The sequence below is a fragment of the Saccharomycodes ludwigii genome, chromosome III (assembly GCF_020623625.1).
Source record: "Saccharomycodes ludwigii strain NBRC 1722 chromosome III, whole genome shotgun sequence".
Lineage (NCBI taxonomy): Eukaryota > Fungi > Ascomycota > Saccharomycetes > Saccharomycodales > Saccharomycodaceae > Saccharomycodes > Saccharomycodes ludwigii.
In genome coordinates this window covers 727,416-751,600 of record NC_060202.1, presented here as the reverse complement: position 1 = coordinate 751,600, position 24,185 = coordinate 727,416, and the positions used below count along the sequence as shown (strand labels likewise).

The 24,185-nt window shown below is 31.2% G+C and overlaps 11 protein-coding genes and 2 non-coding genes across 13 annotated transcripts; 7 read left to right on the top strand and 6 right to left on the bottom strand.

Moving 5' to 3' along the window:
* Positions 1 to 82: 82 nt before the first annotated feature.
* SCDLUD_002585 (uncharacterized protein) lies at positions 83 to 1,993 on the bottom strand (the record flags this gene model as incomplete). The annotated part of the gene is made up of 1 exon (XM_046076635.1): positions 83 to 1,993. One exon carries the CDS (start codon positions 1,991 to 1,993, stop codon positions 83 to 85), a length of 1,911 nt encoding a protein of 636 aa, XP_045935040.1.
* Positions 1,994 to 2,612: 619 nt separating this feature from the next.
* On the top strand, positions 2,613 to 5,891 carry PKH1 (serine/threonine protein kinase PKH1; the record flags this gene model as incomplete). Its single annotated transcript, XM_046077297.1, has 1 exon — positions 2,613 to 5,891. One exon carries the CDS (start codon positions 2,613 to 2,615, stop codon positions 5,889 to 5,891), a length of 3,279 nt encoding a protein of 1,092 aa, XP_045935039.1.
* A 525-nt stretch (positions 5,892 to 6,416) lies between these two features.
* On the top strand, positions 6,417 to 9,521 carry SDD3 (Sdd3p; the record flags this gene model as incomplete). Its single annotated transcript, XM_046077296.1, has 1 exon — positions 6,417 to 9,521. One exon carries the CDS (start codon positions 6,417 to 6,419, stop codon positions 9,519 to 9,521), a length of 3,105 nt encoding a protein of 1,034 aa, XP_045935038.1.
* A 777-nt stretch (positions 9,522 to 10,298) lies between these two features.
* On the bottom strand, positions 10,299 to 11,237 carry SLD5 (DNA replication protein SLD5; the record flags this gene model as incomplete). The annotated part of the gene is made up of 1 exon (XM_046077295.1): positions 10,299 to 11,237. One exon carries the CDS (start codon positions 11,235 to 11,237, stop codon positions 10,299 to 10,301), a length of 939 nt encoding a protein of 312 aa, XP_045935037.1.
* A 299-nt stretch (positions 11,238 to 11,536) lies between these two features.
* PAC11 (dynein intermediate chain) lies at positions 11,537 to 13,477 on the top strand (the record flags this gene model as incomplete). Its single annotated transcript, XM_046077294.1, has 1 exon — positions 11,537 to 13,477. The coding sequence occupies one exon, from the start codon at positions 11,537 to 11,539 to the stop codon at positions 13,475 to 13,477; it is 1,941 nt and encodes a 646-aa protein (XP_045935036.1).
* Positions 13,478 to 13,680: 203 nt separating this feature from the next.
* SCDLUD_002580 lies at positions 13,681 to 13,771 on the bottom strand. Its single transcript is given in 2 exon segments — positions 13,681 to 13,717; positions 13,734 to 13,771. It is a non-coding gene; the product is annotated as a tRNA-Arg (tRNA).
* Positions 13,772 to 14,667: 896 nt separating this feature from the next.
* Positions 14,668 to 15,309, top strand: RIB3 (3,4-dihydroxy-2-butanone-4-phosphate synthase RIB3; the record flags this gene model as incomplete). Its single annotated transcript, XM_046077293.1, has 1 exon — positions 14,668 to 15,309. The coding sequence occupies one exon, from the start codon at positions 14,668 to 14,670 to the stop codon at positions 15,307 to 15,309; it is 642 nt and encodes a 213-aa protein (XP_045935035.1).
* Positions 15,310 to 15,517: 208 nt separating this feature from the next.
* WRS1 (tryptophan--tRNA ligase WRS1) lies at positions 15,518 to 16,807 on the bottom strand (the record flags this gene model as incomplete). The annotated part of the gene is made up of 1 exon (XM_046077292.1): positions 15,518 to 16,807. One exon carries the CDS (start codon positions 16,805 to 16,807, stop codon positions 15,518 to 15,520), a length of 1,290 nt encoding a protein of 429 aa, XP_045935034.1.
* A 283-nt stretch (positions 16,808 to 17,090) lies between these two features.
* On the top strand, positions 17,091 to 17,162 carry SCDLUD_002577. The gene has a single exon. It is a non-coding gene; the product is annotated as a tRNA-Glu (tRNA).
* Positions 17,163 to 17,307: 145 nt separating this feature from the next.
* Positions 17,308 to 18,351, bottom strand: SEC20 (Sec20p; the record flags this gene model as incomplete). Its single annotated transcript, XM_046077291.1, has 1 exon — positions 17,308 to 18,351. One exon carries the CDS (start codon positions 18,349 to 18,351, stop codon positions 17,308 to 17,310), a length of 1,044 nt encoding a protein of 347 aa, XP_045935033.1.
* A 565-nt stretch (positions 18,352 to 18,916) lies between these two features.
* On the top strand, positions 18,917 to 19,927 carry SCDLUD_002575 (uncharacterized protein; the record flags this gene model as incomplete). The annotated part of the gene is made up of 1 exon (XM_046077290.1): positions 18,917 to 19,927. One exon carries the CDS (start codon positions 18,917 to 18,919, stop codon positions 19,925 to 19,927), a length of 1,011 nt encoding a protein of 336 aa, XP_045935032.1.
* A 578-nt stretch (positions 19,928 to 20,505) lies between these two features.
* On the top strand, positions 20,506 to 21,837 carry ERG24 (delta(14)-sterol reductase; the record flags this gene model as incomplete). Its single annotated transcript, XM_046077289.1, has 1 exon — positions 20,506 to 21,837. The coding sequence occupies one exon, from the start codon at positions 20,506 to 20,508 to the stop codon at positions 21,835 to 21,837; it is 1,332 nt and encodes a 443-aa protein (XP_045935031.1).
* Positions 21,838 to 21,885: 48 nt separating this feature from the next.
* Positions 21,886 to 23,877, bottom strand: VPS72 (Vps72p; the record flags this gene model as incomplete). The annotated part of the gene is made up of 1 exon (XM_046077288.1): positions 21,886 to 23,877. One exon carries the CDS (start codon positions 23,875 to 23,877, stop codon positions 21,886 to 21,888), a length of 1,992 nt encoding a protein of 663 aa, XP_045935030.1.
* Between the last annotated feature and the right edge of the window lie 308 nt (positions 23,878 to 24,185).

Below are 24,185 nucleotides of genomic sequence, written 5' to 3'. Positions count from 1 at the left end.
ATCCCAACAATTACCAAAAGGGTTTTTTTAACCTCTTCACAACTATTGTTGAATATCCCTCTCTTATCCTATTAATACATAGTTATTCCCCTTTATTCAACTTATTTAACTTACAATTCCCACATAACTGATTAACATAATTGTTAAATTGTAACCTGTATACCAACGATTCATAAGTGGTACCAATAGTCTTATTACAACTCTTACACCTAATATATTGACACTTAGGCATATGCATTAATGTATGGAAATATAATAAATTCCAATAATTTAAAAACTTAACGTATGTACCATTTGAACAACTATTATTATTATAATAATCTTCCAAGTTCAAATTGCTTTCGTTAAACGATGTTTTAAAATAAGGGAAATGATAACAATTGGAAAGGTAACAAGTGTACTGCTCATCAACCAAAGATTGATATTCATGCTTAACTCCAATAATATTAACTTGATAGCTTTTTCTGATGAAAATTACTGATAATTTATTTAAAAATCGTTGGAAATCATTATTAGCAGTGTTATATCTTGTCTTTATATTTACATTAGACTCAGTTTCAAAAGCCCTTCTTGATTCTTTAACATTTAAGTTAACAACTGCTGAGGGTGACGATGAAGAAAAAGATCCATAGGCAGTTGGCCTTAAAGTCCCACTAATACGTTCTTCCTCATCTTCCTCTGCAATTGCATCGTTCCTAGGCCCATCACCTATTGTTTTAAGGGAACCATTTCTATGGGACATAGAAAATCTCCTTGAAAACTTTCTTCTCAAAGAATTAACGCTTGGCCTACTGAAGAAAAAGTGATTTAAACCACCACTATCGTCAGTATCTCTTATTCGAATAACACTGGTGTCATGGCCGTATGCTTCTCCACCATGTTCGGGGCTATTTCTTTTAAAAATTGAATTTATTCTATTAAAATACCCAGCCCTCCTCAAGGCATCGTGTTCTCTTTTAAAATTTTTACAGTGATGATCCCTGATTTTTTTTTGCAAAAAACTAGTTTGTGAAAACATTTCAAATCTTGAGTTAAATTCATTTGTTGTTAACAAGTGATCTTGAAATCCAAAGTAATTCACAGGCTTACTAAAGCTTTTGAAGCCCAGTTGCCCAGAGGATTGTGAATTATCAATATTAAGGTAACTAGGAAAATACACCAGTGTAAAGTCTTTCATGCACAGAGAAGAATCATCACCGTATTCTGAAATTTTGTCTTCTGTATCCTCCTTTTCTTCCACGTCACTACAAAGTTCCTGTTCTTCTTTAATGGTGTATAAATTCAATGGCCCAGTACCAGGTATATTAGAAGATGCTTCTATTTTGTTATGACGCCTATGCTCAAACCTAGTTTTCAATCTTTCATAGAATCTTTTAAAACCATTTCCCCTTTTACTCCTGGTAATAGATTTAATGGGTTGTTCGACCTCACAAGCTTCTCTATCGTTAACAATAATTTTAAAGTTGGGCATAACCAAATGCTGTTTACTTTCACAAGTTTTTATATCTATCGAATCTTTGTTCTCCTCCAAGGGTGTTTTATCTTGCTGGAAAATATTGAAATTAATTATTTTGTGCGACTCGTTACTGGCATCACTTATAGACGTATCAATTACTTCGTCTACACTTCTAGCATTAGTAACACCAATGCCCTTGCATGTATATTCAAAAGCATCCAATATATCTGTATTCCAATCAATTCCATTTTCCTTTTTAGTAATATTAGTAGTACTATCCACTACATTATTAATATTTTTTTTTTTATCTAAATACTGACAATTATTCACACTTCTCATCCTAAACAGATTATTAATTAATATTAAACTATCTTCATCATTTTTATGTCTACACCTTTTTTTATTCAAGAATGTTTCCGGTAGCACTGTTACTGTTGAAGAATCTGTATTATTTGTGATTAGGAATTCTTGTACATCATTTTGTAAAATTTTATCTAAATTGTAAATTGTATGAGAAGTAAGTGATAATATTGGCATTTCTAGTTATATTTTATTATATGTGTTATTTTTGTATGGTATGTCCCATATACACTATGTTATTTGTTTTTTTTAAATTTCGCGATGGGGAATATATATATATTCTTTTAAACTTTTTATTCAATTATCGTTATTTGTTAATTAATTATAAAGAATCGTATAATATTATAGTATATTTTAAAATGAAACACTGACACAAACTACAAAATATGAAATAAAATAAAATAAAATAAAATAAAAGTTTTTTTCCCATGGGTTTTATATTCACAATCCGAATCCAAAATCATAACTTACCGGACAATTCATTTCTCCCTTTTTATTATTGTTTTTTGAAATAACAATAATTAACATTTTTTTTTTTTTTTTTTTTTTTTTTTTTTTTTTTAAAAAGGGGGAAATTATGCATTATCATCCATGTCAACCTCTACGCAATCTTATATCCACCATGTATTAGAAACGATTACAATTCATTATATAACAATCTTACTAGGTGATTAAAAAAACATAAATATAAAAATATTCACTCAAAGAAGAAAAAAAAAAAAAATTACACGTTTGTTGTTATATGCTTGTATCCTTTTAGCTTGAAAATTAAACATATATTGCTGGTACCTGCACGATGAATATGAATGATCAAAATAGTTGCGACAGTAGCATTAGTAGTTTGGATAAGTATCAGAATAATTTAACTACTATCAACCCTAAAAATAGTATTATTACTGATAATGGAAACCCAATCAAGACAAATACTGACCTAACGGCTTTTTCTTCCTCTTTTTCTTCCTCTTCTTCCTCTTCCTCCTCCTCCTCCTCTTCTTCCTCCCCCTCCTCTACATCATCCGGAACCCATAATAGTAGCACAGAAGCACCATCTATAGATAACAGCATTAGACAAACATCCATGCGCAACAAATCAGTATCTTCTCACGGCATAACAGTGAGTGACGAATTCAGAAAGAAACAAGAAGAATGGGCTCTAAGAGGGGCGGCCCGAATAGTTAAAGAGGTTAAAAACCCCGTTACTGGAGAGATAACGAAACATGTTATCACGAGAGGAATCAATGATTTTAAATTTTGCCAGGAGTTGGGTGACGGATCATATTCCACTGTGGTTTTAGCAACCAGTATCCACGATCCTTTTAAAAAATACGCAGTAAAAATATTAAATAAAGCCTATTTGGTGCGTCAGAAAAAAGTCAAGTATGTTAATATTGAAAAACAAGCATTACAAAGACTAAATAACTCAAAGTGTGTTATTAAGTTGTTTTACACTTTTCAAGATGAACAGAGTCTATATTTTTTATTGGAATATGCTCCATCCGGTGACTTGTTAGCCTTAATGAAAAAACATGGATCTCTAAGCGAAGATTGTACTAGATATTATAGTGCTCAAATTATAGATGGAATTGATTACCTACACAAGCATGGAATAATTCATAGAGATATCAAACCAGAAAATATTTTATTAACGGAAGACATGAAAGTCAAATTCACAGATTTTGGAACCGCAAAAATATTGGATAAAACAAATGTTAATGGAAATAACGAGTATGATCTATTAACTAGATCGAATTCTTTTGTTGGAACAGCAGAATATGTCTCCCCAGAATTGTTGAATGATAATTATGTGGATTACAGATGTGACATCTGGGCTTTTGGATGCATATTATACCAAATGATAGCTGGTAAACCACCATTTAAAGCATCCAACGAATATTTGACATTTCAAAAGGTGATGAAAGTTCAATTTGCATTTACCGCAGGATTCCCCCTAATAGTACGTGATTTAGTTAATAAAATTTTGGTAAAGGATCCAAATAAAAGATTAGGCGTTAAGGATATTAAATCCCATTTTTTTTATGAGTCTATTCCCTTTAATATATTATGGGATTTGCCACCCCCGCCAATTGGTCCCTATAAAATAACTGCAAAATCAATGGTCCAGATACCAGAGCTAAATGCTTCCTGCAACAATGGTAGCAAAATTTCTTTAACTTCAAAGAAAAAACTTACAAAAAAGACTCAATCAACGGCAGAGGCAGCATCAGCATCAGCACCTATATCGTCTTTGCCTCGTTTAGTTTATAGCAGGTCTTCTCCAATACTTGATAACGGAAACGTAGGAACTTTTTCCCCTAATTTAAACAAATCACATAGTAGTAGCATATTTTTTACAACTACCAGAGTTGATAAACATTATGATAATAACATTAATAATAGCTCAAAAAATGTTGGAAACAACATTGGTGTTAGTAAACCAACTACCATGAAAAAAATAACACATACCTCCGACACAAAAACCAAAGAAATTTTAGAAACTGCCAAAAGAAATATAGCTCTAAGACAACAACATCATCCAGAACAACAGCGAAGCCGTAGTAATGGTAGTTCAGGAAAATCAACGTCTACAACAATTCAACCTAACTCCAGCACTGTAGCCAACAATGCAATAACCAATACTTCTACATCAATTACCACGGCTACTCATAATAACCCATCTACTGCTACGATCAACCCCATTTCCACTGCCACCCCTTCTCACACATATGTCAAAAAAAATGCAGCACATGCGGCAGCAGCAGCTTTATCAAAAGTATCTTTTACTAGCAACAATGACAACAGCAACCATAACAATGATGATGCTCCCAAAAAGACTCCCAAAAGACGTTCGACTTGTATCCCAGCGCTGTCTTCCCTCAACAGTTCCTCTGAAAAGTTGGCCCATACTAGCAGAATAAATGAAAACCCAGCATCTATGAGCAAATATGACATTTACTGGTCCTACTATTTAAGAAGCTTGGATGAAAGGGTATTGAAAAATGGCGAATTGTTTATGGTTACCTGTGATTCCAATATTTTTGATAAACAGGTGTCTAAATGGAATGTAGAACTGAGAGATATTGCTCCAGCAAGGAAACCAATTACAAGACTATCACAAGCAGCTAGGGGAGGCGGTACGGGTTTTAGAAACATTTCTGAAAAAGATATGTACTTAACTTTTCAAATACCAACTACCGATTCAAAACTGGATAGCCGATATGATTTCCATGCACTGGTTTTGAAAAACGAGCCAACCTCAACATTTAGAAAGTTTTTTAGTGGCAACAGTAGTAATGCTAACGCCAGTGCTACTACTGATGGCTCTGGAAAATTTCCAAGAAATTTGCTCTTTGAGGAGAGAAGTTATGAAAGGAAAATGCTGGTCATCACGTCTCAAGGCAAATGTCTAATATTTGTCAAAAAAACCAAAATTTTATCTGCAACTAAATTGTATTACCAATTACAGCATGAAATTAACTTAAACCAGAAGTATGTTAGATTACAAGAAATATGTGGGTTAGAAGATCGAATGGATTACCAGTTTGTAATCCATACACCATTTAAATCTTTTATTTTTAAGTGTGATAGAAAGGATGCTTCGTCATGGATTGATTCGTTTAAAATTTCCCAAAATTATGAAATCAGTAATAACTCATCCTCTTCATTAACTCATAAAGTTTCACCGGCTGCAGATCAGGCTGCAAAATTGGTTGCATCTAATAATGCTGCCTCACAAAAAAGTGCCAAGTCTAGAAGAACCTCCATTAGAAGTAATGGCAATAATAATGACATAGGCCCTCTGAAAAGATCAGCGAGTACAAGTTCGGTACCAACACAATCAAAGGGGAATGTTATTCATGGAGCTACTGGTCCTACAATCCCAACTAACACCAACAATATTTTGAAAAGCAACAGTAACAGCAGTAGTAATGGTGGTGAAAGGATGTTTGATACGTTTGTTAGTCTGAGAGAGAAACAAAATGCTGGATTAAAAGTTAAATCAGTTCCTGAGTCTAACAAATTAATCAATGGATTACCTGCATTGTTTGGTGGTAATAATAGAAACATGAGGGAATAAGATGAAGAATAATGATAAAAACAAACCAAACTAAATATCAATTAATTAAATTTTTTTTTTCTTTTTTTTTTTCTTTTTTTTTTTCTTTTTTTTTTTTTCTTTTTTTAATGTATATAAGTATATGATACTTTACTGATATATATATAAGAGTTATATTGGGGAATTATTAGTGTTATACATCCAGGTCCCAATCCAAGGAAAAACAGTGGAAAGATGGGATTTCTGGAAATGGGGATTATTTCAATATTAAGTCCTTGGCACGTGATCTAATTAGAAGCTGCGATAGAATTACGGTGATATCTGATTTTTGCCCTGCTTTGTACGCGTTTTTAAAATATGAACTGTTTTCACTGCGTTGGTACGATTATTTAACAGTTGGTGCTAGGAAAACAACCTTGAATACATAACTTCTCAAATATTTCACGTATTATAAATTTGTCTAAGAACAACCACTTAAAAAAAGAAAAAAAAAGAAAAAGAAAAAAAAAAAGAACTAATTGCCGTCACAAAATACATAAACTACTCATGGTATTCAATAAAGCATTATCTTTTAAATTTGATTATGCACCAGAATATACTTTAAACAAGTATATATCCTCAAGAACAAAATTACAATTGATACATGTCAACTCAAAAGCTTCTCCTTTGGTGCATGGATACTTTGCTGTTGGAACAGAGATAACAAATGATTCGGGTTGTCCTCATACTTTAGAACATTTAATCTTTCTTGGTTCCAAAAAGTACCCGTTCAAGGGTTTATTGGACACTGCTGGGAATTTATGCATGTCTAATACTAATGCTTGGACTGCTACCGATCAGACAGTTTATACTCTAAGTACTGCTGGCTGGAAAGGGTTTAAAAAGCTGTTACCAGTTTATTTGGATCATTTGATTAACCCAACGTTAACTGATGAAGCTTGTTACACTGAAGTTCATCATATAGAGCCCGATACTTTGCAAGATAAGGGTGTGGTTTATAGCGAAATGGAAGCAATTGAGTCTCAAAGCTGGTTTGTCACTAATTTGGAAAAACAAAGGCTAATGTTTGACGTTAATAGTGGGTATAGGTCTGAGACTGGTGGGTTGACCGATAATTTACGCAGCTTGTCAAATGCTGCTATTAGAAACTTTCACAAGGAGATGTATTCCTCAGATAACATGTGCTTGATAATTATTGGTAATGTTCCTGAACAGGAATTGGTTGATATCGTTACGCACTTTGATAACGAGTTACCCGAGATTGAAAGTCAAAGGAGACGGCCATTTGTTGACACTGCAACAGCTGCAACTTTAATTCCGCGATTTAATGAAACCACCATCAAGGAGGCTACTGTAGAATTTCCTGAATTGGACGAATCTCTAGGTGAGATTTCCTTCTCGTGGATAACTGAAAAATATGAAAATGTCGTACAGAATTTGGCTATTAATGTTTTGATGGAATACTTAACGGAAGAATCATTATCTGTTTTCTACAGAGAAATTATTGAAATTGAGGATCCATTATCTACTGAGGTTGAATATTGGACTGATGATTTTTATCGCACAATTATTAATTTAGATTTCCATGGAGTTCCAACTGAAAAGTTACAATTAGCTAAAACTCGCATTTTACAACTTTTGTCCGAGCATAAAGTTAATCTCAAGCGGATAAAGGATGTTTTAGAAAATTACAAATGGGATTATTTATTGAAATTTGAAAACAATTCTGCCGAGACTTTGTCCAGAGTTTGTATTACCGATTTCCTTTATGCTTCTAATGTCCATAATGAGGCATTAAAACAGTCTTTGGGAGACTTGAACGGATTTGATGAATTATCCAGATGGGATCAAGCTCAATGGCAAAAATTATTTGAACATTGGCTACTCGAAAATAAACCAGTTATTGTATTAGGCAAGCCAAGCGCTGCTTTATATGAACGTATGGACGAATCCAAGAAACAATTATTGGAAAAAAGGAAAAGCTCTTTGGGCCCCAATGGGATTATTAAATTACGGAAGCAGTTAGAACAAGCGACTGAAGCTAACAATAAACCAATTCCAGATAATTTATTAAAAGAGTTTTTGATTACTGAACCGGCCAAAAGTGTGGATTTTTTGCATACTAAAGGTATCTCTGTGTTGAATTCTGACACAAACAATGATTTAAATGATGAATTAACCACTGCGATTTTAAAGGCAGCTCCGAAAAACCTACCCCTTTTTATGCATTTGGAGCACTTTCCTTCTCAATTTGTTGAAGTTCATTTGTTGTTAAACGCACGAAACATTAAGAATGCGGAATTACTACCATACTACTACTTGTTTGATGAATTATTTAGCATGCCGATGAGATTGGAAAGTGGAGAGATACTGCCATTTGAAAAAGTTGTTTGCTGTTTAAAAAATGAAACAATTGACGCTTCAATAACTTCTGGTTTACAAGTATCTTTTGCAGACTTTATAAATATTCACATTCGTGCTAAAGCTAGTGAGTATGAAAACTCTATAAAATGGATTAAACATTCTTTATTTGACATGTTATTTGATCGATCACGTTTGGAAGTTTTATTGGACAACTTTGTAACATCCATTCCCGAATGGAAAAGAGAAGGCCATTTAATGCTAAATTCCTTGATCAATACCAATTTATTTGAGGGGGGAAAAACTTTGAAGAAAGCTACCGATATTTTGTACGCAGAGGGAATATTGAAGGGTATTGCGGAGGATATTAAGAATGGGAAATTCGAAACCAAAATATTGCCACAATTAAATGAGTTTAAAGAGGACTTAGTGACAAATATAAAGAATTGTCATATTTTAATTTTGGGTGACATGGAAGGGATAGGACCCTCGAATATTTATAAACCTTGGCTTAGATATTTTCCACCTATTGGGGATGATGTCACAACCATCAGTGAAATACCTCCAGTGCCTGTTCTCAAAGAGTCTTTATCTGAATTTGGTAGTAACTTAGGTTCCAAGGCCTTCATTATTACCACGCCGGCCTCTGAATCGTCATACATGAAAGTTTTAACTAATTTGAGCATTACTTATGACCATCCAGATTATCCAGCGGTTGTCTTGGCGTCTCAATACTTGGAATGTGTAGAAGGTCCATTTTGGAAAGGTATTCGTGGGTTGGGATTGGCTTATGGCTGTAATATTGTTCGTAATATGGACCAAAAAAACATTGGTTATTCGATATACCGAGGTGCGGATATAATTAAATGTTATGAAGCTGGGTTTAACATTGTGCAAGATTATTCCAGTGGAAAAGCCAATTTTGAAGCACTCTTGATTGAAGGTGCTATAAGTTCTTTTATTAATGAGATTGCTTCATCTGAAAATTCTTACGTTTCTACTGGATTGCATAAATACGTTAATACTATTTGGAAGAATAATAGTTTGAATTATAATGAAAAAATTTTAAGCAAGTTGAAAAGTGTTAAAATCGATGATTTAGTGCGTGTGATGAATAAATATTTGTTACCAATGTTTACTGTGGAGAATGGTTCTGTTTTTATTAGTTGTCATCCAAGCAAACTGGAAGATATTCAAGGATATTTTAAAAACAAGGGATATGAGGTTCTTGTTGAGGAGTTATGTGAAGACTCAGACTCAGATGAAGACTCAGACTCAGAAGAAGATTGAGTTTATATATATATATATATACCTACATTTTTTTTTTTTTTCTTGTTTATGAATTGATATATGATATTTTTTTCACGTCAATTAGCTTATAAATAGAATAATAGATATACAAAATATAATAAATCAGATATTAAGTTGAAACGTGTTTCTTCCTGTATAAAATCAGAAGTCTAACGTCTAAATAAATGTTTCCAGAATATCATCATATAGATATATGCATACCCTTTTTAAGAAATAATTAATTTTGCTTCTCTTTAACTAAAGAGAACTAAAACTTTTTTTAAAGAAATAATAGATAGAAGGACGATTAAAAATTGACAAAATCAACCAATTAACACATAGATGAGGTCTAAACAGTCACTAGGACACTATTTCTTTCCATTTAGCTTGTCCTCTCTGACTAAGTCTTTTACAAAAGCAAGATAGCCCCAAATGAAATTTTTGAAAGCCACGAACTGAAATTTTCACTGATTTAAAACACAAAAAAAAAAAAAATTAATCTTAAAATCTTTTTTTTTTTTTTTTTTTTTTTTTTTTTTTTTTTTTTTTGCAACCAAGTTTGGCTATTGCACGTGATAGTTTTTAGGGCTTTTTTTAAATTTAATTTTATTTTTTTTTGGGCAGGGTTTTTAAAACTGAGATTTTGAAATCAAGAAAAAAAAAAAAAAAAAAAAAAAAAAAATTATTTATTTAAATATAAAATTCAAATGGTACTAAAAAAAGTGAAGAGACCAAAAAATTATTATATATGCTTTGGAATTATTCACCCAGCTAACATCATAAAAGTACTACCAAACCCTCTTCCAAATATTTCTTAATAACATTATACCTTATAATATAAATACCACCAGTAACCAAATCAATCTCTTCATCATCTATATGCACTACATAGGTCTCCTTCTTATCCTTCTTATTATTATTATCATTAGTATTTTGATTTCTTCCTCTTACAAAAATGAAAACAAAGTTATCCAATTGTGGCTTAGTAACCATATCTATACTACCATTGTTATCATCAATAGCTTGCAGATTTTCATGCATATGCTTTAAAACCGTATTGTGCAAATGATTTAAAAGCAATTCAGAATGCTTAACTAAGTACATATATTCCGTTCTACTAACCAATCCGCTTTTGCTTAATTCATCGTTACCGATATCATCTAGATTTATCAACTGATGTAGATATATTGCAAACCTATCAATTTTACTTAATCTACAACGAATATAGCTTCTAATGACAAATTTTACTCGTTCTAGTTCAGCTTCCATACACAAAAGTGATAATTTTTTATCTTTATACATCGTATTTACATTTCTGTTAGCATTATTATCTGTGCTTGTGCTATCGTTGTCAAATCCTAAAGATAAATATTCAATGTATTCGATTTGCTGTTCAACATAGTATAAGATTCTTTTAATTAGATTATCTGGATAGTGTAGTATTTCCGGTGCCATACGTTCATTTCTCCATGTGGTTATTAATTCTTGGTAATCTTTTTCAGGATGAAACGTGATTGTAGTATTGTTATCAGTTTTATGAGTGTTGTTATTATGGTGTCCTATTAATGTATCATCTTCTGTTAATATTGAATTCTCTTCTGTAATTGAACTATCATTATTATTGTTATTTATGCTGAATACTGACGTATTAAATGACGAAGAAGTTGGAATATTTGTAGTATCATCTAAATCCGCTAAAATATCATCGATGTCCATATTTAGTTTATTGGTTTATCAAAAATGTTTGAGACAAATGAAAGCTTGGTGTTTTTTTCTCCTTTTTTTTTCTTTTCAATTGCGATAATGTTTCCATTTTGGTAACTGTTGCTGTTATTAACAATTAATTTATTAAGAATGGATAAAATATAAATATGTATTAGTTCCTTAACGCGTTGCGATTGTTCGCAATAAATAAATATTTTCAAAAAAAAAAGAAAAAGAAAAAGAAAAAATCTTCAACAAACAACCAAAAATTTAACCAGAAATAGCTATTTTTAAGGCTCTGTTCATTTACAATGACTAATACCAATAACATCACAAGGATAGAAGAGATAGAACTGAAAAGGAAAAAATTAAAAGAACTTCGTGATAAAACAAGAACTTTACTGTATGAATCTGAAAATATAGTAACTCTTCCTGATAACCACTTCAATCAAAATGATAAGGACAATAAGAATACCAATGATAAAAGTATAATATTAGAAAATTCAAAAATAGAATTAATAAGTGCTGGTGTTCAAACAGAAAAAGGAGATATTAACACTAATATCGTTGAGCCAATAAACAAGGAACCTGATATATTGTTATATAACAAGTCAATCCAAACAGATTCTATTGAAATTGATGTTAAAAATAAACAAAAGTATGATTTCGAGTCAAGAGATATCGAAAAAACAATTATCAAGAAGATCGATACTACCAAAGACACAAAATTGGGATTAACAGATCAGGACAAGCAAACGGAAAATAGTAATAACATCCATAATGATAAGGCGGATGCAAACAACAACAACAACAACAACATTATAAGGCTCACTTATAGTTACAATGACTCCTCATTATTACTTAATAACAATAATTATACTGAAGCGTATGGTGATGATAGAGACGATCCAATAACTTTTTCTTATCAATATTTCAAGGGGAAAACTGCAATCTCAAACACGCAGATAAACAAGAAGTTTGGCAAAAATATACTGTCATATGAGATGATGGACTTACCCCTCTTAATTGATAATGAAGAGTTTAACTTGTATAGTCAAAAGGAACTTGCTCCGAGGGGTCACAATGAAGGGAAGTGCGTAATAAGATGTACATGGCTAACCTCATTTTATGATTTTGCGTTGGCTATATTTTCAGTAACAAGTGAGAACATTAATGGGAACATGAATTATCTCAAGGAGAAAGATATTATTGTTTCATTTACATTTATTTTTAGAGTATCTGAAAATAAGATAATTGACATGTTGCAATTTCCCAACGAGAGAATATTACGAGGCGAATTTTTGAGCACAATAGATAGTTATTCTCCCTCAATACTTTCAATTTTATTAACTACGTATACCGGATCCGTAATATTATATGAACTAAGAAATAGCACTGAGGATGATAGTAATCTTAGCATCGAGAGGAATCTAGTGTGGAAAAACTACCACAATGCTCCCATAAATTGTATATATTATAACGATCAGTTAGATTTATTGTTAACCAGTTCTTCCAATGGTAAGATTTGCAAATTAAATAGATTAAATTTAAAATTGCACAATATATTTGTTGTACAAAATAGCATGAACGACAGTATTATAACCGATCAAGATAGTGCTAATAAAGACAAAGCTTTAAGCGACTGGATCGATATTATAGAAAGATATAATGAAATTAATATAACTTGTTTTCAATGTTTAAATCAAAATGTGCTTATATTTGGAGATGAATGTGGTGGTATTTACAGGATTCCGCTATACCAAGCAAATACAGACACAGTTGCGATCAACAAAGATAATATTTTAATACCCAATGCACATGATGGATATATTAGTGATCTGGCAATAAATACGTTTGACGATGGTAATACGAACACGTTTATATTATTATCCTCCTCTATTGATGGGTGTATAAAAACATGGGAAGTAAGCAACACTGAGAGTGGCAGTGCCAAATTGCTTTACAAAATAGAATTGTTACATCCTGTTATCCAAAGTACATGGATTAATAAAGATATTTTTGTAGTTATGACTAATAAAGATCTAAGTTTCTATCATTTAAAGGATAGTTTGGCGTATCCACTAACGGTTATTAATGGAGACAGTTTCACCTGTTTTAACGTGATAAACTTTAAAGAAGATGAACAGAAAGTTGAAGATAATCATTTAATTGTTACTTGTTTGATTGGAAGTAAAAATTGCAGCGATAAATATTGCACATTACAAAAATATAAGCTAATACTAAAATATTGACGTTTGTTTGTTTGTTTTTTTTTTTTTTTTCTTTCTTTCTTATTTAATTAATAGTACCTTTATTTTTTGTTTTTAAGGAAAAAAAAAAAAAAAAAAGAGTGAAATTTATATTTCGAAGAGTCGTTTGTCGCTTTGCTGTTAGCAAGAAATATGCACTGTATTAAAAATATATATAAAAAAAATTATTTCTATTAATACATCTTCTTCCCCGCCAGGAGTCGAACCTGGAATCTTCTGGTTTCAGAAGTGACTAATATTCGTAGCCAGACGCCGTGACCATTGGGCCACGAGGAATAAGATTAACTGTTTCTATTTGTGATTTATATTAGTTGCAAACTTCAAACAAAATGAAATATTAGCAAATAATTACGAAAACTCACTTAATTGGCAATATCGAAAATCTTAGAAAAGGGAAAGAAAAAGAAAAAGAAAAACTAAATCATATAAAAGAGGATGATTTATTCTCACCTTTTTTCCCTTTTTTTTCTAATATAAAACAAGTTTTCTGTAGTATGTGTGTTAGTCTACCCTCTTTTCGTGCCGAATATTGTGCTAACAAAGGATAGTCTCGCAATATTGCAAAGCTGGAGTAGGTTATGCCAATTTTAGCTGTTTAATCTCTTTTTATAGTGGCAATAGTATTAATAGAAGTTGTAATAGCAATTGGATAGAAAAGGTTATCTCCTTGCATTTTTCTCCGTTTATAACAACCAGAAAAAAAGAGGAATTTAAACTCGAGTTTTTTTTTTTTTTTTTTTTAATTATTCGAATCAAAAATGCAAATAAGAAAAATGGATACCTCATTTTTACTGACAAACAGCAGTACAAATATTATTTCAATTGTTATTTTTATTATCAAAGTGTCAAAATATTAGTATATTTTTTAATGAGTAAGCGTTTTAAAAAGATTAGTAATATTTTTTTTTTTTTTTTTATGAAGTTTTATTAGAAAGAAAAAATTCAGAAAAGTCGTTCTTTTTTTTTTTATTTTTTTTTTTTTTTTTTTTTTTTTTTTTTTTGGATTTCCCTCGATATTTAAAGTCATGGGAAACTGCTTTTTGAAATTCAATTAACAGTTACATTAAATACCAAGAACTACCTTTACTTTAAAAAAAAATTTAAAAAGTCATAGACAAGATTATCACGAATCAAATAAAAGCAAAACCTTTTGTAAAGACAAAAAAAAAAAAATGAGTAACACATCAACTTTCATATCAATAGAGGAAGCCATTAAAGAATTCCAGCAAAATAATTTTTTAATTGTAATGGATGATGAAACACGAGAAAATGAAGGTGACTTAATTATTCCAGCTGCTAACATAACATCACAACAGATGGCATTCTTGGTTCGTTATTCCAGTGGTTATGTATGCGCACCAACCACAAACAAACGTGCTAATGAACTAGATTTACCATTGATGTCTACTTTGCAATGCCAAGGTGTCAAGGATAAAAAAAGTACAGCTTACACCATGACTTGTGATTATGCTTATGGTACCACTACCGGAATTTCCAGTGCTGATAGAAGCTTAACTTGTAGAAAGTTAGCCGATTTAATTGGTACCACCAAACCATCCGATTTTATTAAACCTGGTCATATTGTTCCATTAAGAGCTGTTGATGGAGGCGTTTTGGTAAGAAGAGGTCATACAGAAGCTGCTGTTGACTTGTGTAAACTGGCTGGTTTACCGCCAGTTGGTGTTATTGGTGAATTGGTTAAGGAAGATGACGGATTAATGATGAGATTAGATGATTGTATAGAATTTGGCAAGAAATACAATATCAAGTTAATTAATGTCCAACAATTGGTAGAATATATCGAAAAACAATAAAGTATTATTCGCAATGAGATACGAAAAAAAAAAAAAAAAAAAAAAATTACATAATATCTATTTATTTGTAAATATATAAAATACATCAAATACACTTGTTTCTCCTTTCTTCCCCCCACCCCCCTCTAATACCTTAAAAAAAACAAAAAAAAAAAAAAAAAAAAAAAAAAAAAAAAGTAAAATTTATCAAGGTAACAAATATTGCACATCATTTTTTGGTTTGCTTTGTTTTGGGTGGGACTAATCTCTCTTTAGTTCCCCAAACTAACTTGTGTGGTTTCATAAAGGAATCCAAAACTTTATCATCAACCAGTTTTCTGCGTTCTTGAAATGCAGCAACAAATTCTTGTAAGACTTCAATACAGTATTTCTTCATCTCACCACTTAACAACTCGCCGGATTTATATTTATTGTAACAATCTTTCAAAAATTCATCGTCATCTTTGAAGAAATTCAAGTATTGGTAGGCAACATCGATATCCGGATTACCACCTAGTCTTCTGTGATCTTCCACAGAAACTTGACCACCACTAAAAGCATATTTATTGATTTTTTTTTGAATCTGCTTTGGGGTGTCTGTCATGAAGATGGCTGTAGTGTCATCAGATGCACTCATTTTAGTTGTAGACCCTTGTAAAGCTGGAAAAAATCTAGAATGGATCAAAGCTGGCTTACTATATTTCAATTTATCGGCAACATCTCTACAGACCCTAAAGTATGGGTCTTGGTCAATAGCACAGGGAATTAAACATGGTGTTTTGTTTGGCAAGCCCAAGACATCTGGAAACGAGCTTGGAAAAGCACTAGCAATTTGAATGGAAGCAAAATGAAATTTACCAATACAATCCGAATCAGTGAAACCAAAAACTGCTTTAGCTGTTGAGCCGGTAATTTGCCTAGAGACACGCACAATTGTTTCGTAAAATCCACCACCAACATAATTCAAATCACTGAAAAGAAAGGTGTTTTCTGGTTTAAAACCAACAGAAATAATATCTTTAGCGTTTTCACGAGCATACTGCTTGACATCTTCAATGGTCAATTTGTGTTTGAATAAAAATTTTTCATCGTCAGTCATTTCGATAACCAATGGAACATCGAAAACATCCTGCAACCATTTAGTAAATAAAAATGGAACCATATGACCCAAATGCATAGAATCACTAGATGGACCTCTACCAGTATATAAAAAGAATGATTTACCTTGCTCATATAAATCCAAAATTTTGTTAAAATCACGTTCACTGAAAAACATACCTTTTTTCATAAAGTGGTGTGGTTCTCTACCTGTAACGTTTCTAAAACGAGTTAGAGTTTCTTCGGTGATTGGTTTAGTGCCAAATTGTTTGATCAATTTATCATAATCAATTCCTTGAGAAACACCATTTTCGTCAACGGCACCTTCAACATCCCAAGGTGTGATAACTTGTTCCTTGATTTGTGGTTTGATTGTGGTTTCTTGTAATTTATCAGTAATTTCCTGTTCTGTTGATGTCATTAGTTTCTATTAATTATCCTTTCTCTTTTCTGATTATATTTTTTTAAGTAATCTGTGCACATAACGATCTATGATGGGAACTTACAAGAAAGGGAACTTACAAGAAAGCGAACTTACAAGAAAAGTGAAAAAAAAAAAAAAAAAAAAAAAATTTTTTAAACTTTTCTATTAAAAAAAGAACAAAAAGAAAAAGACAACCAAAATGAAAAAAATTAAACAAATGAATTAGTCTTATACAATTTTTGTAAAGTGAAAAAAAGTTTTAGATGTAAATCATCAAAAATCCGATATAGTGTAGCGGCTATCACATCACGCTTTCACCGTGGAGATCGGGGTTCGACTCCCCGTATCGGAGTATTTTTTTCAATATTGTTGAGAATATGGCATTTTTTTTTTTTCTTGGTTCGTAACGTAATATATGTGATATATTTCCCACTTCTTTCCACAAATTACAGCGCATATACACTTGCATATATATATATATATATATATATATATAATTATAGTTCATCTAATGTAATAGAGTTAATGATATCATTGACATCTGTTTTATTGGTAATGTTTTCTACCACTGTTGAAGTTATAATAGTATTCATAACAGACGTAGTAATTTCACCAGCACCGGAGTGATTATATTTTAACGTATTATTACCATCAAAGTGTTTATTCTTAATGGTCTTAACAGCACCAAATGAATATAATATAGTTTTGAAAAATCTAAACCAAATCCATAATACCAACTTTAGAGGGCCTCTAATTATTCTTTTCCAAACAACCCAAGAAATACATAATACTAAAAATCCTAAACTATAATAAATTCTTTTTTTCTCTTGGGATCCGCTTCTTTCAATGATCCTGATTAATTTTGAAGATTTATTCAAAACAGTGTTGACCATTTCAAATTTATCACTTAATTCAGTTAGTAATGTGGTTTGGGAGCCCAATTCTTCCAGATTTAATTCAGTTTGTAAAACCGATGCCTTTAATATTTGATTACTGCGTACTAATGATTGTGTAATTTGTTTATTGATTTTACTGATTTTATCTTTTGTGGTGTTAAAATTCACAGATGTTTCCTCGTTATTATTTTCATCATCAGTTTCAGTTAATTGATTTTCATACTCCTCAAGTTTGATTTCAATTTTTTTACTTATCATTATTTTTTCAGTATCATTTCCCTTTCTATATTCTCCACTTTTAGCCAACTGTAAATCGATGTATTTTAAATGGAAATTATGTATAAAATCAAAATAGTCCACAATTTTGGCCAATTTATTATTAATACTTGGTTGTAACAACATATTATCCAATATGTCAATTTTTATATTATTGGAATATAAATCATTGGGGACATGAATCTTGAAAGTTTTTGAATTCAAATTATTTACTCTAAATATAAGTTGTTCTAAGATGCGATAATATTCTATAAAGATATCAGAAAATCTATCACTCAGTTCTTGGTTATTAGTTGAACATAAATGCTCAATAGAATATAGTAATTCTTTTAATTTATCTAACTTATTTTCGTACGCTAAAGTATCCATTGATAAAAAGATGGAGATGGAAAAAAAAAGAACTCGTTTCTGGTCTTTACTGTCAATAATTAGACTGTTATATATACTCCTTTCTGTATTTTTGTTTGTATTTATTTTTATTTTCTAATATATATACTTATTCTTATGATTTCTGGTGGTTCAGCAAAGTTGGTTTAATGTGGCAATCAATAAAATGTGCTAATAGTTTTTAATAATAATTTTTCTCTTTATTTTCACCCTAATAAACATTTTTAGTTTAATGTGCGCACAATGCTGCTTAGTCCGCTGAATGTGCCCAGAATATGCCGAGAATGTCCGCACACACAACTAAAAACAAAAACTATAAAAATTACAAAAATTACAAAAAATAAAATATCGATCTCAGCGGCTATTTTTTTTTTTTTTTATTTTTATTTTGATAAAATAAAAATCAAATAATAATATAAATATATCAAATGGTAAATGCATAGAAAAAAAAAAAAAAATAATAATACTAATAATTAAAGAGTTAAATGATCGCTTTAATTTATCTGACGATATTTTACCACCCATTATAACATCAACTTTGACTTTAATGAACCAGAACACTTCTGTAAGTACTACAGATGAACTTTCAAACCCAACAAAAATCCATAGTATAATTATAGCTAAATGGTCCAAGTATTTAGTATCGAAAAATTTTGGCTACAACAAGAATTATGCGTTGTTGGTTTTCCTATTAAACAACAACAATGAAAATTTTTTAACTTATGGAAAGTCATATTCCAATTTAAAACAAGATTATTACGATATATTTAGAATACCTCAAAATAGGGTTAACTCGGAATCACATTACACTTACTCATATTACCATTATAATTACTATAACCTACTTAATATCACAAATAAAGAACCCTCCAGTAAGAATATGATTGTTTGTTTTGATAATGAACAAACGCAGTATTCGTACATTTCCAAATTAAATTATTCAATATATCCCAAAATATTACAATATACTAGGAAAGACGCTAACAAAAATGAAATAACAGAATTGACTCTTTTTGAAATAAAGTTCAACCATCTCATACAAAACTTTCAAGAAAATTATTCCACTGGCACATTGACTGATTCTGTTACACAAGCTTTTAAAATTTTACTTCAGGATTACATTTACAGGATTTTCCAAATACTCTTAAGAAAAAAAGACGATTGGAGAAAGCTGACTTGTAATTGGCCCAAAAACTTTAATCCACCAGATTATTGTGAATTTATAAGTTTTAAAATTAAAGCTTTTTTAAGAGATTTCTGTAATATAAGCTTTAACATCAATCTTTATGAAAATGGTTGTTGCAAGAATCTTTCTGCTTTTGCTGTTCCCGATTCGTTTGTGCATTGTATCTATCCAGAAATAGCAATTGGATATGGGATTTTAGCAGATTTTGATAAAGGAGTATTAATTTTTTATAACTTTCTACAAACTAGCAAAAAAATTAACACTACATGTGCTATAGATATACTCAACGACCCGGTATATACGACATCCAAAAAAATCATTTTATTTATCAATATGGCTATCATAGAATATTTCATTCAAACACAGGCCTAACAACGATCGACATGTGCGTATACGTAAAGCAGACAAGAAAAAGGTATAGAAGGAGAAGTCTCTTTTACTTTTTATTCCCCGTTATATTGATGTTTTTATGCATTTAATTGCATACTCAAAGTGTACTACTTTTTTTTTTTTTTTTTTCAACAAGGAATATATATATATATAAACGATATGTAAACGGCATGGGAAAAATCTATAAACGATGTGTAACCAACGCCTATTAACTTACTATGCTAGAAAAAAAAAAAAAATATATATATATATATATATATATAGTTGTAGTACCACCAGCATCGACAACAACAACAATAAAAAAGAAAAAAAAAAAAAAAAAAACAGAAAACAAAAAGGAAAAATAGCAATCATTTACTTTTTTTTTTCCTTTTCCTTTTTTTCTTTTCTTCCCTTTCGTAGATTTCCCCTTTGCACAGACTTCCTCAACATTTTTAGTTACATCTAATAACTATTCTCAAACGCACAGTTAAAACCGTAATATTTTACCTTTCCATTTTTATGAAATTAAAGGGAAAAGAAAAAATAAAATAGAATAGATTCAAATATCAACCATATATATGTCCAATACTGCTGGTTCAATTTTGAACCCACGCACCTCAACTTATGAATTTAGTGGAGTTAAGGGTGCGACATTGATCACCCTTGGCTTGCCATTACTAGTAATAATCTTGAACCAATTAATTCGACCAGATTATTACATAAAAGGATTTTTCGAAAACTTCGAATTTGAACAATTATTTTACAATATTAAACCCATATCATATTATATTTTCCACAATGGTAGGATCTGGTGTTATTACATCTTATGGTTTGTTATATTAGCTATATTAGACGTCATTTTGCCAGGATACACCATGTATGGTGTTGCATTAAGGGATGGCAGCAAGTTAAAGTATAATATCAATGGAGTAAGCATTTCGATCTTTTTAATCATGGTTGTAGTATACAGATGGAAATTAACCAACGGAGAAATGCCTGAATTGCAATTTTTATACAACAATCATATTGATATTTGTTTAACTACGATTCTTTTTTCCTTTTTATTATCCACTATTGTTTACATAACAAGTTTTTTCCCAACAACTAAATCTGAAAACAACAAAAAGGGAGAACGTATCTTAGCTGTAGGTGGAAATAGTGGCAACGTAATTTATGATTGGTTTATTGGAAGAGAATTAAACCCCAGATTGGGTCCTTTGGACATTAAATTATTTTGTGAATTAAGACCAGGTATGTTGTTATGGTTATTGATCAACTTGTCGTGCCTACACCATTATTATTTACAAAACAATGGCAAAATCAATGATTCATTATTGTTAATCAATGTCTTGCAAGGTTTCTACATTTTTGATGGCGTTTTGAATGAGGAGGGATGTTTAACCATGATTGACATTACCACCGATGGTTTTGGTTTTATGTTGGCGTTTGGCGATTTAGCCTTAGTTCCCTTCACTTATTCTTTACAGGCACGTTATCTAAGTTGTTCTCCGGTTACATTAGGCTTTGTTAAATGCTCCCTTATTATTTTTGCCATGGTTATGGGCTATTATATTTTCCATTCGGCAAATAAACAAAAATCAGATTTTAGACAAGGAAAATTGGATGATATGGAATGTATTCAAACCAAAAGGGGAACAAAATTGCTATGTGATGGATGGTGGAAAACCTCTCAGCATATCAATTACCTAGGTGATTGGTTGATCAGTTTAAGCTGGTGCTTGACTACTTGGTTTCAAACACCATTAACCTACTACTATTCACTATATTTTGGCATTTTGTTATTACACAGACAAACAAGAGATGAACATAAATGCAGAAACAAATATGGGAAAGACTGGGAAATATATGAAAAGAAAGTTCCCTACAAAATAATTCCGTATGTGTATTGATATGTCAATTTTGTAGATATTTACAAATTATATATGTATACAGTACAATTAAAACCCTTCTGGACAACCCTTAGCGGGTTTTATGCTTGAGTTCAATAAAATCCCACCGTTCTTAAACTCAAACCATTGCATCTTGCAAGGCGAATCTATCATTTCTTGTAACATTCTATAGGATTCTAGATCAGAATATGGAATACCATATTTCGGATCAAAATATTGTGCGTTTTTACCACTAAACAAACATTTTTTCCTTTGTCCATTGGGCAAAAATAAACCACTTGGCGGCTTTGTTTTCAATTCTATAGTTTCTGTATTATGATGCTGTACAACATCGGAATGTTTAATTTTCTTATCATATTCGCCAAATCGAGGAAAGTTTCCCAGAATAGTTTCCACATCTTTTATCGAAATTTGCCTGATTTTGGGTTTATCCTGATCGGTAGGCTTTTTTGAATGTATTATTGTTTCCAAATCATCTTCTAATGCTTCCTTAATGGCCGAAGCAGGCTTAACTGGCTGACCAAATAAAAAGGCTTTGATATCGGTTGTTTCCTGATTTGTTGGCTGAGGTAGGAAAGTATGTAACCATATAAAATTCTTCGATACCTGCTGTTCTGGACCTTGATAGGGTGATTCTTCGTACACATCGTTTACATCTCCATTCAATTCTTTGGTAATAGGATTTGGGTTCTCAGTAAAACTTTTCCCTTCTGTTTTAGGTAGAGAGTGAAGAGTATTGTGGTCCTCTGATAGTTCCTTCTGTATGAATGATTCTTGTTCTTGTATGATAATATTTTTTTGTAAAGTTTCCATGTTTTCACGATCCAACTCCCTGTGTTTGCAATTATTTTCCGAAACATTACGCGCCACAGTCACTTGCTTAACTTCAGTTTCATCCATAAAATTTATATCGCCATTTTTATTTTCTTTTCCCTCATTTATAACAGGTTTTTGTAATATCACATCGCTTTTGTTCAAAAGCTGTTGTTCACCACCATCTTTGTTAACATTCAATTGCTTTTCCTGTCCTTCTTCTTCTTCTTTTCCTTTTTCTTTTAGTTGCTTTTTAAGGGGTTTTTTCCTTCTAGGTCTTCTTTTTCTCCCCCCATTTTCTCTTTTTTTCAACTCTGCTTTCCAGTATTCCAAATCCTCAACTTCCATTACTGGCGTTACGCGCCATTCACAACTATACATGGTTAAAATTTCCTCCCCAGCTTTAAATTTTATTTTGCCCCTTTGTTGCATCATTAATCTATTTTTTTTGTTATGTAGTTCCATCTCCTTATACTTGTTTAAACTAGCTCTGTTTATGCTTTCGGTTTTTAGAGCTTCCTGTAATTTTTCTTCCTGCGTTAGCTCTTTATATCTTTCCTTTTTGGCTAATGCTATTTTCTTGTACTTTTCTTGCAATAAATTTCTCTGCTTTTCCTCTTCCAGTAATTTTTCGTATACTCTTATTTTATTAGCGATGGCCGATTTCCTGCTGCTTGTACGTCTTGTTTGGGACAATAGAGTTTCCGCACTTTGCAACTCCAATCTCCTCCTTTTTGTTCTTCTTTGCTGTTGCTTCTGAGTTTCTGTATCTTGCACAATATTTTTATCATTCGTATCAACTGTTTTTCTCTTAGTTAACACCGGGATTTTATTTTTAGCCTTTCTTTCTAATCTTCTTTCTCTCTTACGCTCTTGTTCAAGTTGTCGTTCATTGGTATCTTCCTCTCTAGTATCTCCCTTATCATCATCTTCGTTATCTGAATCTGTGAAAACATCATCTTTTTGTATATAATCTCCCATTACAAAATCAATATCCTCCTTTTGTTCCTCATCATCGTCTTGAAATAATAGATCCAATACATCATGATCTTCTTGGTTGTTATTGAGGTATTGTCTAATTGTTGAAGATTTAGATGAATCTGCCAACTTTTCTTGTTCTAATAGTTTTTGTAATTTATTACCAGCATTAAGCCGTTTAGGTCTAGACTTGACCATATTGTCCATTGAGTTGTTATTAGTTTGTTTGTCATCTGCTTCTACAGGCATTGTGGATTTATAGTTAGTTGTTTAGTTATAATAATCTTCTGTTCTTAGTGTATATTATCAATGATACTAGTATTGGTTGCCAAACAAATGGAAAATCTTTATTTTAATTTATTCTATTTGCCGGAAGCAGTTTTTATATGTGTGTGATCAAGTGTTTTAATAGTTAATATACGGTGGTGGATGTATGAAATGTACTGTATTTGTTAATAATGGAAAACTTGTACTGCTATTAGCATTTATAACGACTGAGTAAAAAAAAAAAATTTAAAAAAAAACAAAAAATTTAATACTGAAAATAAATAAATGAT